This window comes from Balaenoptera acutorostrata, chromosome 15, assembly GCF_949987535.1.
Source record: "Balaenoptera acutorostrata chromosome 15, mBalAcu1.1, whole genome shotgun sequence".
NCBI classification, from domain to species: Eukaryota; Metazoa; Chordata; class Mammalia; order Artiodactyla; family Balaenopteridae; genus Balaenoptera; species Balaenoptera acutorostrata.
Genome location: NC_080078.1, coordinates 5,430,905 through 5,446,427, shown reverse-complemented (window position 1 = coordinate 5,446,427; position 15,523 = coordinate 5,430,905). Strand labels below are relative to the sequence as shown.

The 15,523-nt window shown below is 47.4% G+C and overlaps 1 protein-coding gene across 1 annotated transcript in view; it reads left to right on the top strand.

Moving 5' to 3' along the window:
* The window catches only part of BAIAP2L1 (BAR/IMD domain containing adaptor protein 2 like 1), an 88,526-nt gene that overhangs the window by 60,675 nt on the left and 12,328 nt on the right, over positions 1 to 15,523 (top strand). Inside the window, exons 6-12 of the mRNA XM_057528502.1 lie at positions 367 to 504; positions 1,172 to 1,324; positions 3,998 to 4,165; positions 6,590 to 6,737; positions 8,478 to 8,685; positions 9,305 to 9,382; positions 10,808 to 10,988. Coding sequence (XP_057384485.1) covers positions 367 to 504; positions 1,172 to 1,324; positions 3,998 to 4,165; positions 6,590 to 6,737; positions 8,478 to 8,685; positions 9,305 to 9,382; positions 10,808 to 10,988 — 1,074 coding nt within the window. The remainder of the gene's footprint in view (positions 1 to 366; positions 505 to 1,171; positions 1,325 to 3,997; positions 4,166 to 6,589; positions 6,738 to 8,477; positions 8,686 to 9,304; positions 9,383 to 10,807; positions 10,989 to 15,523) is intronic.

Genomic DNA, 15,523 nt, shown 5'->3' with positions numbered 1-15,523 from the left:
TAAGTCATAAAACAGTCAGGAGTGTGTGAGTTGATATTGTTCATTTATTCACCAAAGCACTTACAGGCTACCCAGGGTCCAAAAACCTTGGAGAAAAAAGGAATGAAAGAAAGAAACGACATTGTTTTCCTCCGAGAAGCTGCCCTTCTGGTCAGGGGCTCATCGTATAAACGGGGAACTTCAGGACAGGACATTGAAGTTGAAGGAGCGGAGGTGGGTGGTGTGAAGTGGGGATACCTGCAGCCAGGCAGGGCAGTGTGAAGCGTGCGCCTGTTGCCACCACGCCCAGTGGAAACGCAGCAAGAGTAACCGCCTGACACTTTGCCTGGTGCTGCAGTAAAAATAAGTGCAACGTTTAACTTACAGGCGACTCTCAAAAGATACCAAGCAGAACACAGGAATAAATTAGATTCTTTGGAGAAATCTCAAGCTGAATTGAAGAAGATCAGAAGGAAAAGTCAAGGAGGACGAAATGCACTCAAATATGAACACAAGGAGATTGAGGTGAACTTTTCAGCACGATTTTACTTTATTTTGGGGTTGATGATTTATACAGTTAACTGGGAAGCGTGCTCACCTCAGCCAGTCTGTACTTTATCCGTCACTGTTGTGCTGCTGTTGAAAGTTAAAAATAAGCATTTCAACTTGGTAGGAGCTGAAGGCCGCAGAGTTCCCCGGAGTTAAGGATAATTAGTCAAGAGCATTGGCATCTTCTCCCAACTCAGGGAGGGTCAGGGACTCCCCAGTGTAAGCATTACTATCTCCATTTTACAGATGGGGAAAGTGAGGCTTAGGTTAAGTCACATGGTTGGCACTTGGAACTGGGATTTGAACTTGAACTTTCTGGTTCCAAACTTTTTGGTCCCACAATTTTCCAATAAAACATGATCATATCCCTGGATTACAAAGTAATATTTTGTGCAAATTGCCCAGTGGAATGTAAGGCCTTTGGCAACTTCTCTCCAAGCATGAGTCAGGGATCTTAATGAGAATTTGCCATCTGCTCAGATCAGGTTACAAGTACGTCGTTTTGTCTAATGTTTATCTGCATTTAGCACTTACTCCATTATCAAAATAAACCAAGCATAAAGATGGGAGAAGATAAGTGTCAGGTTGTGTAGCTATTTGATTCCTCATGTCATACTTGTATAATTATTATTTATTTTCCTAGTATGTAGAAACCATTACTTCTCGCCAGAATGAAATCCAGAAATTTATTGCAGATGGTTGCAAAGAAGCTCTACTTGAAGAGAAAAGGCGCTTCTGCTTCCTAGTTGACAAACACTGCAGCTTCGCAAATCACATTCATCAGTATCACTTACAGGTGGGTGTGGTGGCAAATTGCGTTGTGTGGACTAATTTTATTCATATTTAAATGCCCTTGAAATGCTTCACCTTCCATACGTGCCCAAATATAAAGCAAAAGGCTTATTTTGCCAGGGAGAAGATTCTAAGGAAATAAATTTTTTATAATAGTTATTTATTTATTTATCTGGCTGCATTGGGTCTTAGTTGCGGCACACGGGATATCTTAGCTGTGGCATGCGGGATCTTTCATTGCGGCGCGCGGGCTCTAGAACGCGTGCGTTTAGTTGCCAAATGGCAAGTGGGATTTTAGTTCCCTGCCAGGGATTGAACCTGCGTCCCCTGCATTGGAAGGTGGATTCCTAATCACTGGACCACCAGGGAAGTTCCCCAAGGAAATAATTTTTGACCAACTTGAATGTGTAAACTTTTAGAAATGTTGATGAAATGGTCAAATGCTTGTTTAATTTAGTAACACATTCATATTTAATGAATAACTGAGAAACGGCACTTTTTTCCTTTTCTCACCCATGAGTCAGCTTTTCTCAGACTCTTTCTGATGCATCTTCAACATCAGTGTCTTCCCCAGAACCACGGGGTGAGTTCCGGCAGGCCCCAGGTCCAGCCCACCTGGGTGGCCTGAGATGCTCACCTTGGGGGTCCACGTAGATGGGGCTGCTGGAAATTCTATCCCAGGCCACAGACCCCATTCACAGCCTCAGGACAGCTGGTGGGGACTCCTTTTTCACTCCTCCTCAGGTTGTGTGTCTGTTCAAGGTCACATCAGCTGCGTGACTGGATTTATCCCCCTCCTTCAGCGCGTGCAGTTGTGAGGTTATATTTCCAGGAATCATTACAAACCGTGTGTTAAATTTCCTTTCCTCTCTCTTTTTGTTTTTTAAATTATGAATTCTATTGGGCTTATGTAAGCATCCAGAACTAGCATTGACTGAAGTCAAATATTCATTGTTATTCATAATAAAGTAATTTAGAGAGCACTCCGTGATATGAGAAGCTTTGTAAGAGCTTGAATATAGCGCAACTTCCTCCTTTCAGGGGAAAAAAAAACTTGGACTTGCAGGTATGCATATATCACAGGTTACATATTCCATAAAGTTTTTGAAACTTTAAGGAATATTCAGCTACCAAATCTAAATACCTAAGGTCTCAGATTGTTACAGGAAAGAAAAATATGCTGCATTAGATGAGCGCTTTTGTCACCAGTGCATACGTACTAATGTTTCCATGGTGACAGTGTCCTATTGGGGCAGGGTCGTGGGCCGGAGGGGCACAGAAGCAACCTTGAAGCTCTCTGTGGTGACACCACCCCCCAGCAATGGGGTACTTGCTGTGTCATGAGGCAACATGGCCTATTTCCAGAGAGCTCTAGTTGTTGACAGAGTCTTTCTTACACTTAACCTTGAGTCCCTATTACGTTTTTTAGTGTGACGCAAGCCAGATCTCCTCCTTTCTCTAGCAGAAGTCTCTTCAGGTCTCTGAAACCGCTTTTGTGCTTTCCCTGATCCCAGTCCTGGATGAAGCAGGCTTAGTAGTTGGTCCCCGGTGTGTCTGCGTCACATGCAGGAGACAGGGTGGTGTGAGGGGCGGGGCCTAGGATTTACACCAACTCCCCCAGCCCACTTCTGATGGACACAGAGCCTAGATGAAAACAGTGTGGTGATTATGAAAATAGTTTCAAAAAAGATCCCCTACTTCCCTTTTCCAACTGGATTGCCGCCCTGGAAAACGGGGTTCTCGGAAAGGCTCCGGGGAGTCTGGGAGTCCAGTTGGAGGGAGAGCCAGGCTGTGGGAACCAGGACAGACGCCTCTGCCTCTGGGGCTAAGGGGTCTCGTCGCTGTCCTGCATCTCTCTGTTCTGCAGCCCAGCGTTTCTGCAAAGCCCATGGTCGGCCTGCCCCAGAGCCCCAGCCGGCCTGTGGGCGGGGCTTCCCCTCAGCAGTGCCCCTGACTCTGAAGACCCACCATGCTCTGCTCTAGTCCCTCTGTCCCGTAGAGGAACTTCTCAGGGCAGGTCTGATTCACTCCTCTAACACGCCAATCCGGTTTCCCTGAGGTCCCAGTAGTTGAAACCTCAGGGTCCTGGATCTACCACGGAAAGCTGTGTTAGCCAGTTACTTAGCCTCTCAAAGTTCTCAGTTTCCTCATCTGTGAAATGGGGATGAGAATGGTACCTACTTTAGGATTGTGGGGCAGATGCAGTGAATTAACAAGGATGAAGTACGTAGGACAGTGTTTAGTGCACACAAACGTACACACACGCACAGAGTCCACTCCTGGTCCTGTCGCTCGGTCAGAGGTGCTTCTCGTGGGGGGAAGACAGCGGGGATTGGCAGTTCTGGGGCCGCGGGGGGAACATGGGGATTAAGACGGATTGCTCCACCTTCTCTTTTAGTTTTTGAACTTCTTCTGAATCACGTACAATCCTGGTATTAGTCTTGAACTCTGTATTCACCCTGAGGGAGACGGTAAATTCCTTTAGAACAGGAGCCTACATCCTCAGCAAATAAGACACAGCAGATACCCATAGGTGCTTAAGCTCCTCACTGAATTTAACTCGTAGCTCCCACACTTCCAGTGGTAAGCCAGGAATACATTAGTAGTGTTTGTAATTTGTGTCAGTCCTTCCAACAATACACATTTGTCTTTGGTTTTGTTTCTTTTGAATTTATAGTCTGCAGAATTGATCAATTCCAAACTGCCTAGGTGGCAAGAAACATGTGGTGATGCCACCAAAGTACCAGAGAAAATCATGAATATGATCGAAGAAATTAAGACCCCAATCTCTACCCCAATGTCTGGAACGCCTCTGCCTTCACCCATGATCGAGAGAAGCAGCATGGTAAGAGCTGGTTGTCTCCTCAAGATTTCGGTTTTATGTTTGCTAATAAGATTTCAGCCAAATTTGCATGACAGACCAAGGCCTTCTTTGTTAGTGGAAATCACGGGTCCTCCTGTATTACTTCTAGGGCCTGCCTTTTCTTTTATCCCCTTACCTTCAGATTTGAAACTAGATGTGCAAATGTTTCACACTGTGTTAGCACTGTAATCTTTGTTTTGGAGATTTTACTGATACTGTTTTTAATTGTAATGATTCCAACTTTATAAGTTTATTCCCATTGAAGGAAGCGTAAAGTGTCTTAGAACACAGATTAGCAAAACTCTGGTGCCACTCATCACTACATAAGGCACCTGAGGAAAAAAACAATCACCCCAGTATTCCAGGTAATGAATTCAAGCATCGTAGTTCACTGTTCTTTGAACATGGGCTTTATTATTTTTTCACAAACACGTGTGGAGATTCGAATCCAGCAGGTAGTTTGAACACATGAGTCAGTCCACCCTCCCTGTCCATATAAAGCCCTCTGAAGTGACAGCAAAGATATTAATGACCAGCCATTAACCTGCCTAATAGAGCCATAGCCGCGTGGGCAAATAAAGAGCACGTGCTGTCAATGGACCAGAAATGCTGAAGGAGTCTCCAGAGCGAGCAAGGCAAGGTCAGCGTGTGCAGAATGAAAATAGAAGGACATTTCAGGCCCAGGGAAGACGTGCAGGGCAAGGTTCCTGCGGAGGGTGGAGCCGTCAGTTCAGAGCCAGTGGATCCAAGAAGCGGGGAAGAAGCTGGGGTGTCCTGTGTGTTGTCGGCTGGGGAGCTGGTTCAGGCTGTCCAGGCTGCTTGGTCCCTCCGCTTGTCCCACTTGTGCTAAACCACAGGCAGCCCGGGCTTTCGTCTGTGAACTGAAACCGCATGTGTGGACTGACTGGTGGGGCTCACTCCTGGGGGTGTGTCTTGCCTCTTCCCCACATCGCATGCCGTCAGGAGCACAGGGAAAACACAGACTGTCGTGTACAGTAAACAGAATGGGGACCGCCACCCAGTACAAAGATGGACAGACAACCAGCGGTCACTGAACAGGTGGGGGAAACCAGTGTCATAAAAAGACGCACCAAAGTAAAAACTGGAATGCCCAGTAAAAGGGGCAACAGAGCCAACAGGGCAGAGGAGAAAAGAGATGAAAGGCTATTACAACCACAGAGAAGAGTCAGCTGTCTTGGAAATTTAAAAGGATTATTATTTATAGTTAAAATGGTATGTCTGAGATTCGCTTCAAAATAATCCAGTTGTGGGGGAAGATGGATGGGGCATACAGGAAACAAGAATGGCCGTGGATTGGTCATTGTTGAAGCTAGGTGTTGGGTACATGGAGATTTATTGTGCTGTTTTCTCTACTTATGTACCTGTTCAAAATTTTTCTAAAATTAAAGTTTTTCATTTCCCCCTTGTCCCCTCCAAAAACACCCCAAAACAACAGCTGGGCTCCTTAGCAGAATGGATCAGCTTGGGAAATTAAGCCAAAGAACTCTCCCAAAATACAGTGCAAAAACAGGATTTAAAAGAAAAAATCAAAGAGGATAAACGTAATGTTAGCTGGGTTGAAACGCAGGAGGTACGTCCAGCTGCCACCTGGGGCCTCACCGCCCGCATGTCTAGTGGGGATCTTCCCGCTCAGCGTGTCCAAAACCACATACCTGAGGCTCTCCCTCTAACCCCGCTTCTCCTCAGTCTTTCCCATCCAGTAAATGGCGACTTATCCTTCCAGCAGCGTGGGCACCAAACATCGACCCTCTCCCTCTCTTAGGCTGCAGCTGGCCCACGGGTACACACTGTCGTTTCCCACCACTTCTCCCCCTGCCCTGCTGTAACCGAGGTCCCGGTGGAGATGACCGCGGTAACCTGGCCTTTAACGTCGCAGGCAGGGTGATCCTGGCTGAATGGAAAAGACCAGAACCTCAACAGATGGCAGAATGCTAGCGATAAAGAGAGGATTCTGAAAACTTTCAGGGAGGGCAAAAATAGATTACTCATGAAGAAGAGAGAATCCCACTGATGCTGGAAAACAAGATGTTAGAAAGTAATGGAGTAATGCACTCAAAATTCTGTGGAAAAATAATTTTAAATGTAGATGCCTTTAGCCAAGCAGCACTTAAAAGGGAACCTAAAAATCCATAGGGACAGGAAGGAGATGAGTGCTTTTCAAGGGGTGGGGAAAATGGGGAGTAACTGCTCTAAAAAAAAAAAAAAAGACAAAAATGGAAAAAAGGACATGGTGTTCTTGAAATAATTCGAAAAGGGGCATTGCCCTACAAAAAATTTGGGGAAAAAAATGGAATTTAAAGCGTGTAATGCAGAACAGTCCTGGGGATCTGTCTAATGCCGTTGCTGTGTTTTACTAATGTTAAACTAAGAAGGAATTTTTCACAGGTTGGGCGAGATTATGACACCCTTTCTAAATATTCACCAAAGATCCCCTCGGCTCCTTCAGCCAGAGCGTCAACGAGCCCTTTGATTGATATGTTTAATAACCCAGCCACAGTCGCACAGAATTCAGAAAGAAAATATAATTCAACAGGTAAGATACTTAGTTGGATTTCTTTTAAAGTACCTTTAAAATTTTGTAAATATTTAGGATAAGTGTGCCTTGAGATAGAGGTAAATACACATGTATGGTAGCACCTGCTCCACACTGGCTTGGAGGAACTCACACCTCCTGATGGGGTCTAGGTTTATTCTAAAACCATAAGACACGTTGCTTTGACACATGCTAATTCTATATACAGATCGATGTTTACATAGAGTGAACATCCTATTGAAAGGTGTTATATTTTAAAAGAAATGGGATATAACTTACAGAGCCTTGCGCTGTGTTACGTATTTGTGGCAATTGGACTAAAATTTCTTTTTTTCAATGAAATAAACTGTAGAAGTTCACATGACAAAATTAATGGTTATCAGTCTTAGCAGTAGGCTTCGTTTGAATTATAATCAGTGTTTTCATCGTCTCTAACAGAGCCTTTCATGCTTTCTGGGGGCTTAGGTTCTACCTGCTTAAATTTCTTAACCCGCTTGACTCCATTTCAGTAAATTGGGACCAGTTATCGTTTGCAGGCATTTCAGCTGGCTTTGGTTAGGCTCCACTCTGCCTACACAGAGGCTTCGGCACCCAGGACCTTGAGACTGTCATGGCGCCAGACCCGTCTCTGTGGGGGGGACTCACGGGCCCCTTGGGTGTGAAGTTGTGGCAGTCACACGGCGTGCTGCTCGCGAGAGCCCACAGGCTGTCCAGCGCGTGCAGCTCTTGGGGAAGAGATGGGATTTTCAGAATGTCAGCTGGAAAGATGATACTCTGTAGCCATTTGCCTTTGAAGAACTATAAGTTATATATAACATACAGTTAAAATATACAGTGCTGTGTGCAGCCCAATCGTTCAAATGATTCTTTGGTTCTTATTGGTAAAAACTAAATGAAAATCATTGAATTCAATACAGCCGAGGTAATTAGAGTATGTGGCATGTTGAAGAGATAGCAAAGTTTACATTGTAGTTATTAAGAATTTGCGAGAATGATGCAGAAAGAGATTTTGCATTGTTTTATTGTAAATAGTGGGCTAGCAAAATTTGAGTGGAAAAAAAATCTGGAAAAAAATATTTCCATTCCAATTTTGGGGTTGGCGGGGTAGGGCTGGTACATGCCAGGCCGCGTTGAGCGGAGACATGGCACAGGGCAGCGTTAGGCCGTGGAGCCAGGCCGCCCGCGTCTGCTTCCATCCGGTTCCTGCCTCTGCCACGGCACCTAGGGAGGGGTCAGTACACGTGACTCGTCCTCACCACATCCCTGCCACGCTCGCAGGTGAGCAGCCGTGGCAGCAAGAACGTCTACGTTTCCAGTTTCTCTCTTTTTTGTGGCACAGGCCTTGGACAGTTTGGTCTGAGCTGGTGCCTCACAGCGCCTCTGTGATTTGTCCTCGGGGAGCGGGGCAAGGAAAGCAGTGGGCCACTCGGTGGTGGAGCACTTTGCCTCTTTAAGAGCCGTCCTGATTGAATCGGTGCAGATGAAGCTTGGCTACACTGCTTTATCCTCTCGGTCTGGAGAAGAGCCTTTAGCCACAGGGACCCTCCTCTGAGAGGCCTCGGGCCATGGCTCTGTCCATCGAGGCACAGGTGGAGGTGTGGAAATACAATCCGCTTGGCGTCTCAGTGGAATGAGGGTGCTGGAGAGATGGGGGCGGGTGGTTTCCTGGGGTTGGCTCCTTTGAACTTGCCTGATCATCCTTCCTTGAAAAGCCATCACTGCTCGGTTCATTTTTGACAGGTTCTTCAGATGACCCCAGTTTACAGCGGTCGGTTTCTGTTGCCACCGGACTGAACAGGGTAAAAAAGCAGAAAGTGAAAACCATCTTTCCGCACACGGCCGGCGCTAACCAGACCTTACTTAGCTTCGCACAGGGAGACGTCATCACGCTGCTCGTCTCCGAGGAGAAGGACGGCTGGCTGTACGGAGAGCATGAGGACACCAAAGTGTAGGTCTCGGGAGGGGCCTCCGCACGGGGCCCGGCGGTCCCCCGCTGAGAGGGCCGCTGTCTCTCCTCGTAGCAGGTCTTCCTTGTGGGCAGATTAGCATTTTCACCACAGTTAGGCTCATAGCTTAGTGATAGTTATAGTTTAGTTAACTGCGGTTATTCTATTCCCAGTCATTCCCAAGCTGTTTTCTGTATGTGTGTGCGCATATAGATGAATTTGATGCATAAATAGGAGTCACTTCTGAAAGTAGTTTTAAATGTTTTTTTCACGTGACTTCAGATTTCTCAAGATATACTTTGTTAAGATTTAGCAGGTGAATAGTTTAAATGCCAGTGTCATCATTTCAACTGTACGTGCATAAGCTTTACAGGAAGTAGGTTAAATCAAGTTTCTGTGTAGATTATTCAGGTATTAAGTGAAACCAATATGGAAACAAAAGACAAAAAGGGAATCCAAATAAAAGTAATGCTGTATGTAAGATACCTATGAGAGACTGTGATGAAAGTGGCCCGGCCTGCCCCTGAGCTGTCACCGAGCCGTTCCTGGGTGTGTTTATGGCTTGCTTGTCTGCTGTGAGCATCCCAGCAAGGTCTTCTTCTCCCCACTCTTCACCTGCAGGAGGGGTTGGTTCCCGTCGTCATACACAAAGTTGCTGGAGGAAAACGAGAAGGAGACCGTGAGCGTGCCCGGGCCAAGGTAGGACCTGCCTGTGGCTCAGATGGCCCAGGGGCAGAAAACGCACCTCGACCTCGTGTTCTCAGGCGTGTCAGAATTAATCTGGATGTGTAGCAGAGCCCACGGGGAAGCCGCAGATGGTGTGGAGTAGTGGGGGGTTGCGGGGGATTGCTGCTCCATGATTGTTTCCTTCCTGACTTCCGTTGCCCACACACTTCACTGGCCGCCTGCTGGAAAGAGACGCGCCCCAGAGCCCCCCTTCAGCCTCAGAAGCAGTCTCCCCACCACCCACCGCAGCGGAATCCAAGGCCCGTGTGCTCTGTCTTGGTCTTACTCGGCAGCCTTTAACGCTGATGAACACTTTTTCTGGAATGTTCTCTTGCCCTTGCACTCTTTATTTTCCCTCCACTTCACCAGCCATCCATCTTCAGTACCGTTTCAGATCTCTCCTCTGCCCTGTGCTTAGACATAGGTGTCCTCGGGATCTGCCCTCAGTCCTTTTTTCCTTTTCGGTGCTTCCTTGGCCACCGTGTCTGCTCCCTAAGCTCGAATTACATCAACGGGCTTCACTCAGCACCTCTGTGCCGACACCGCCCCCCACGTCTGTATCCCACCCAGATAATGATCATTATCACCGTCACTTAGGAACTGTCCAAAGTGCCTTACACTGACCAGGTCATTTAATCATCATACAACCTTGTGAGATAGGTCCCTGCTTGAAAATTGAGAAAACGGGCACGGAAAGGTGTAATAACTTGCTCAAGGAGCTGGAAGTGGTGGAGCCAAGACTAGACTAATGCAGACAGGTCTCTCCCAGCCAAGACGTGAATGTTTGTATGTGGCGTGGGTCCTCAGAAACATGTCCAAACTGAATGTGGCATCGTCTTGACCACAAACCACCTTGGCCACGGTGTTTCCCATGTCAGAGCAACCGTCCTGACCCATCCTGCTGTCCCCGGCGGACCGTGGACGCCGCACCTGATGCCCCCCGCAAGTCCTTCCATTATACTTGCTCCAAGCCATCTGTGTGTCTCCACCCCTTGCAGAATAGCTCAGCTGCCAGTGGCCAAGGAATGAAACTAAATATTTTTAGGATGTTAAAATTCTGAGATTTTTTAGTCTGAAGTGCTCGATGCTTTTGCTCAAGGCATTTGCTGTATTTTCTTATTGAACTCCTTGAATTAAGAGCCAGCCCCTAATTGAGCCAGTTTTCCTCTCCTTTTCTTTTGTCATGTCTTTTAAAGGATTTCTTTCGAGTGTACACTTATAAGTCAGCAGAAACTCTGCAGTGTCATATATATAGTGTGTGTGTGTGTTGTAATCTCCCCTTCCCTCACCGTATTGGATTATTAATCCACCGTAGTTCTGGCCATAGGAGATTGGGGATGTTTGGGGTGCAGGGGCCAGGTCTCATCTAACTTGTATCCTCTGGTTCTTGTTCGCTAGCTTGATATCAGTACGAAGCGTGAGCACGATGAACTTGTCTGAGAAAAGCAGCGTCGTCATTCCCCCGCCAGATTACTTAGAACGTTCATCCACGGGGGCGGCTGCAGAAAAGAAAGGAGTTGTTTCCCAAAACGCTTCTACCTTTAAAGCGCCAGTGTCCAAACCAGAAACCACGTCTCCTGTGAGTAAGGCCCGGTGTACCCCGATCCTGAACAGCAGGCTCTGGTGATGCGGGGTGCTTTTCCCTCCACACAGGAAGGTGATGAGCCTCAGGTGGGGTGGAGACTTCCTCCCAGGGCCTGCAGGTTCCCCTGCCACACAGCCTTTCAACTTCCTTAACTTCAGTCCCCCTTTTGTTTTTAGTTTATCTGTAAATGACAGTTTACACACAGTAGGTCCATTGTTTGCCAGACTGTATCAGGTTTTAAGCTCTCCTTGCTTTTGGTCATGGCTGCAGTCCTTTAGACCTGTAGTGACCTTTTTCTGCATTTTCTTCAGTTTTCATATTGTTTTCTGAAGGAAGACTTAAGGTTGAACATAGTGATCTGATCATTACACCTTCGGAAAGTGTGCTGTGTAAACCCTGTGTGTACGTTATCTGTAATCGTAAACAAGCCAGTAAGAGGCACAGAGGCTGAGTCACTTCGTCTGTTCCTTTGACAACTCTGTCTTCTGGGCCAGGCCCCGGTGTGGGCTCTGGAGACACAAAGATAAACAAGACCAGCCCCTGGCTCTGCTGGAACTTAGGTTCTAGTGATAAGAAGCAGACGATGAGAAATAAACACAAATATCAACGCTAGAAGCTACGTGGAGGAATGAAGCAAGGTGAGGTGACGAGGGATCAGGTGACGACTTTGATGGAGGTCAGGGGTTGGGTTTTCTGGGAAGCTGACTCTGAGAGCGAGTGCGGGTGCTGATGAGAGCCACCCGGGCCCCGTACGGAAGGGAGAGGCTGGCCCGGTGCCGCCACTGCCCCCACCGAGACCTCCGGGCTGGGACGGCCCTTGGAGCTGCCTGGATTTGGGGCAGCATCTGGGGGCCGGGGTCTTAGCCAGAGCGATTCCCGAGGAGCGCTGCCAGCCGAGGGCCATCTCCCCGCAGCCAGAATCAGTCCCAGTCCTGCAGGGGATCTGGGCGGCACATGACAGAGCCCGCAGCGGAGCACTTCTCTGAGGGGGTGACACCTGAGACCCAGGGGTCAAGGGGAGGAGCTTCCCAGACAGAAGGAGCGGGACATTTGAAAGCCCTGAGGGGGGTGGACTCAGCACCCTCAGGGAGCAGAGGAGGGAGGCGAGGGTTCCAGGGTGGCGGAGCCTCCAGAGGGCGTCCTCGTCTTTTAAGTTTATTTTCAGTGTAGATTATACAGTAGAGAAGGGGGAAAGGATGGAGGAAAGGGGATGACTGAGAAGGAAGAAGAGCACACGGGGAGGAGCCGGCCGGCCGGGGCAGGGATGCGGGTCCACTGTGCTGACGGGAAGGCCAAGGGCCGGGGCCTGGGTGCAGCTGGGAGGACAGACTCGAGGGCTGTGTTGGGGGACGTCTGTCACTCGGTGCCGAAGGACAGATCACCGGCGGACGGGGCGGGCAGGGTGGTGCTGAACAAGTTCGAAAGAAGAGAATTTGTGCCAGAGGTGTTTTGCAGAGTGAGAAAGTGAGCGTGCTCCGGAGAGGAGCGGGATATGAGCAGTTGGCGCAGTAAGCCTGGGCCACCGTTGCTGCTTGTTTTTCGTTATCCTTCATTATCGTGTGGTCCTTCCTGTGGTGCATGCAGAAGCCATGCCTCCTGTGGGGTGTGTGTCTCCCCGGCTCCGCCCGTGTGGTCACCCCTAGTGGGGGCCTCTGTTCAGCTCCAAGCGGGGCGGGGGTGGAGTCGGTCACAGGAGATGGGAACGCTCCCAAAGATGGGCCCATGCTACAGTGCGAGCGCGGGTGTCGGGGACCGTGCCAGCCTCCTCACAGGCCGAAGCACATGTTTTGGTCCAGGAAATGCACTGTTCTGAAATCGCATTCAAAAATGTCTTTGGCTTCTCCTCTTAGATAAGCGTACTGCATGATTGTTTGCAAATTACCCCAACTAACTCCAAAAATTATTTTCAGAAGAAAATGGAGCTTTTCCATTTTGTTAGCAGTAGATATCAAAACTGGACAAACTGCTTGGGAAGGGCACATGTGAAATGCTATTTTATTAAAGGCCCCAGTATATTTTAAAACAATATTCAAACTCTTTGGAAATGATCTTAAGGCATTTCTGAAAGCATAACAATTCCTTTTGCTGGGGAAAATAAAAACTTTACAATTTGCATGTCACAAAACTCAGAATCCAGGCACATGAGACGACACATTGTTCAGGTGTGACCTGTCTGTCTGTAGTGCCTTCTCCTGGTTTTTATTTTCAACTTTTTCTTATGGAAAAATTCAAACACACATAAAAATGGACAGAATAATCTAATGACCTGGTCCCCCAGGTTAGCTTTAACAGTTCATTTATAAATCTTGTTTCATCTCTCCCCAACCCACTCCAAGATCAGTTTGAAGCTAACTACAGACATCATATCATTTCATCTGTAAATATATTAAAGATCCTCTTTTTTTCCTGACCACAATGCCAATTATCATATCTTTTAAAATTGACAGTAATTCCTGAATATCATCACCTGGTCACTTCAAATTTCTGATTGTCTCATTAAAAATTTCTTGACAGTATAGTTGTTCGAATCTGGACCCAGGCTAGCTCCCTACATTGTAATTGGTGGCTCAGTCTTGTGATGAGTCTTTCCATATCTAGAGGTCTCCCCTGTCTCTTTTTCCTTGTAATCTCTCTGTAGAAAACCCAGGTTACTGGTCCTGGGGGGTGTCCCCAGTCTGGATTTTTGCTGGTTGCGTACACATGGTGTCCTTTACTGAGTTCCCCTTCATCCTATATTTCCCGCCTTGATCAGAGTCTGTTGTTGTTTTGTTAGTTTGCCTGTTTTGTTTGGTAGAGCATTTCATCAGCAGTGGTGGTGGGTACACATGTTTGCTTGTTTCCTTCCGTGATGTCAGCAGCCATTGATAATGACTGCCCAGCTCCATGGATGCAGGTTGTACAGGCAGGCCTCAGAGATGTTGCAGTTTTGGTTCCAGACCATCTCAACAACGCAAGTCACAGGAACTTTTTGGTTTCCCAGTGCATATAAAAGTTATGTTTACACTATACTGTAGTCTGTTGAGTGTGTAATAGCATTATGTCTAAAAAAGCCATGCACATACCTCAATTTAAAAACACTTTATTATTTTTTTAAAATTTATTTTATTTATTTATTTATTTTTGGCTGTGTTGGGTCTTCGTTGCTGCGTGCAGGCTTTCTCTAGTTGCGGCGAGCGGGGGCTACTCTTCGTTGCAGTGCGCGGGCTTCTCATTGCAGTGGCTTCTCTCATTGTGGAGCACGGGCTCTAGGCACGCGGGCTTCAGTAGTTGCTGCACACGGGCTCAGTAGTTGTGGCTCACGGGCTCTAGAGCACAGGCTCAGTAGTTGTGGCACACGAGCTTTGTTGCTCCGCGGCATGTGGGATCTTCCCGGACCAGGGATCGAACCCATGTCCCCTGCATTGGCAGGCGGATTCTCAACCACTGCACCACTGGGGAAGCCCAAAAATACTTTATTGATAAAAAATGCTAACCATCATTGGAGCCTTCAGTGGGTCGTAGTAGTGACACCAAAGACCACTGATCACAGATCACTGTGACTATAATAATAATGAAAAGCTTGAAATATTGCAAGAATTACCAAAATGTGATGCAGAGACACAAAGTAAGCAAATGCCGTTGGAAAAATGATGCCGATAGTCTTGCCACGGCCTTCAATTTGTAAGAAAAAAAAAAGCAGCATCTGTGAAGCACAGTCAAGTGAAACGCAATAAAATGAGGTCTGCCTGTATAGTGCCTTTTAGGGTAAAAGAATCTTGCCCCCAAATCATAGCTAGCACTGGAATTATAAATGAAAACACATTTTAGCTAACAGCACCGATTTTAGAAAATAACATGTTTTAATTTTCAGTATTTTTACCACGTGGATAAAGCTCAGTGAAGAAAGCATTGGTGTGGCTCTTACCACACTGGATGGATAGATTGAAAAATCCTGGTTTTAGATATCAATATAGTCAGTAATGATATCCATTATTAAGCATTTGGCAGTTTAAATGAGCTCTAACTTTATTTTTAAACCTCTCTGTTGGCTGGGTCATAACAGACTGTCAGCGTCAGGAGGCTGTCTTGAAAAGCACGGGGACCAGCCAGGTAGCAGCACTGCACACGTCCCCACCTTTGTATCCCTTCCCACTTGCTGAGCAGCAGAGCTTCAAGCACACTGCTTTCTCCCGAGGCCCAGGGTGGCCTGGCTGCCCTGGGGCCGCCTCCTCCATGGCAGGCCCTCGTGGAAGCTGCTGCCCTGGCCCCCAGACCAGGTGCAGGGGTCCTCAGCTCACACCCTGGGGATCCCTGTCTGCGCGGTCCCGGGGCCGCCTCCAGGCAGAGCTCCACACCCGAAGCCCCTCCCCACCACATCCCATCCCCACCGAACAGGTAACTTAAGGTCTCCCGACGAAGCCCAAAACCCGATGGCTTCACTGGTGAATTCTATCAAACGTCTAAAGAAGAACTAATACCAATCCTACTCAGACTTTCCTTAAAAGTGGAGAGGAGAGAATTCCTAACTCATTCTGTGAGGCCAGCATCGC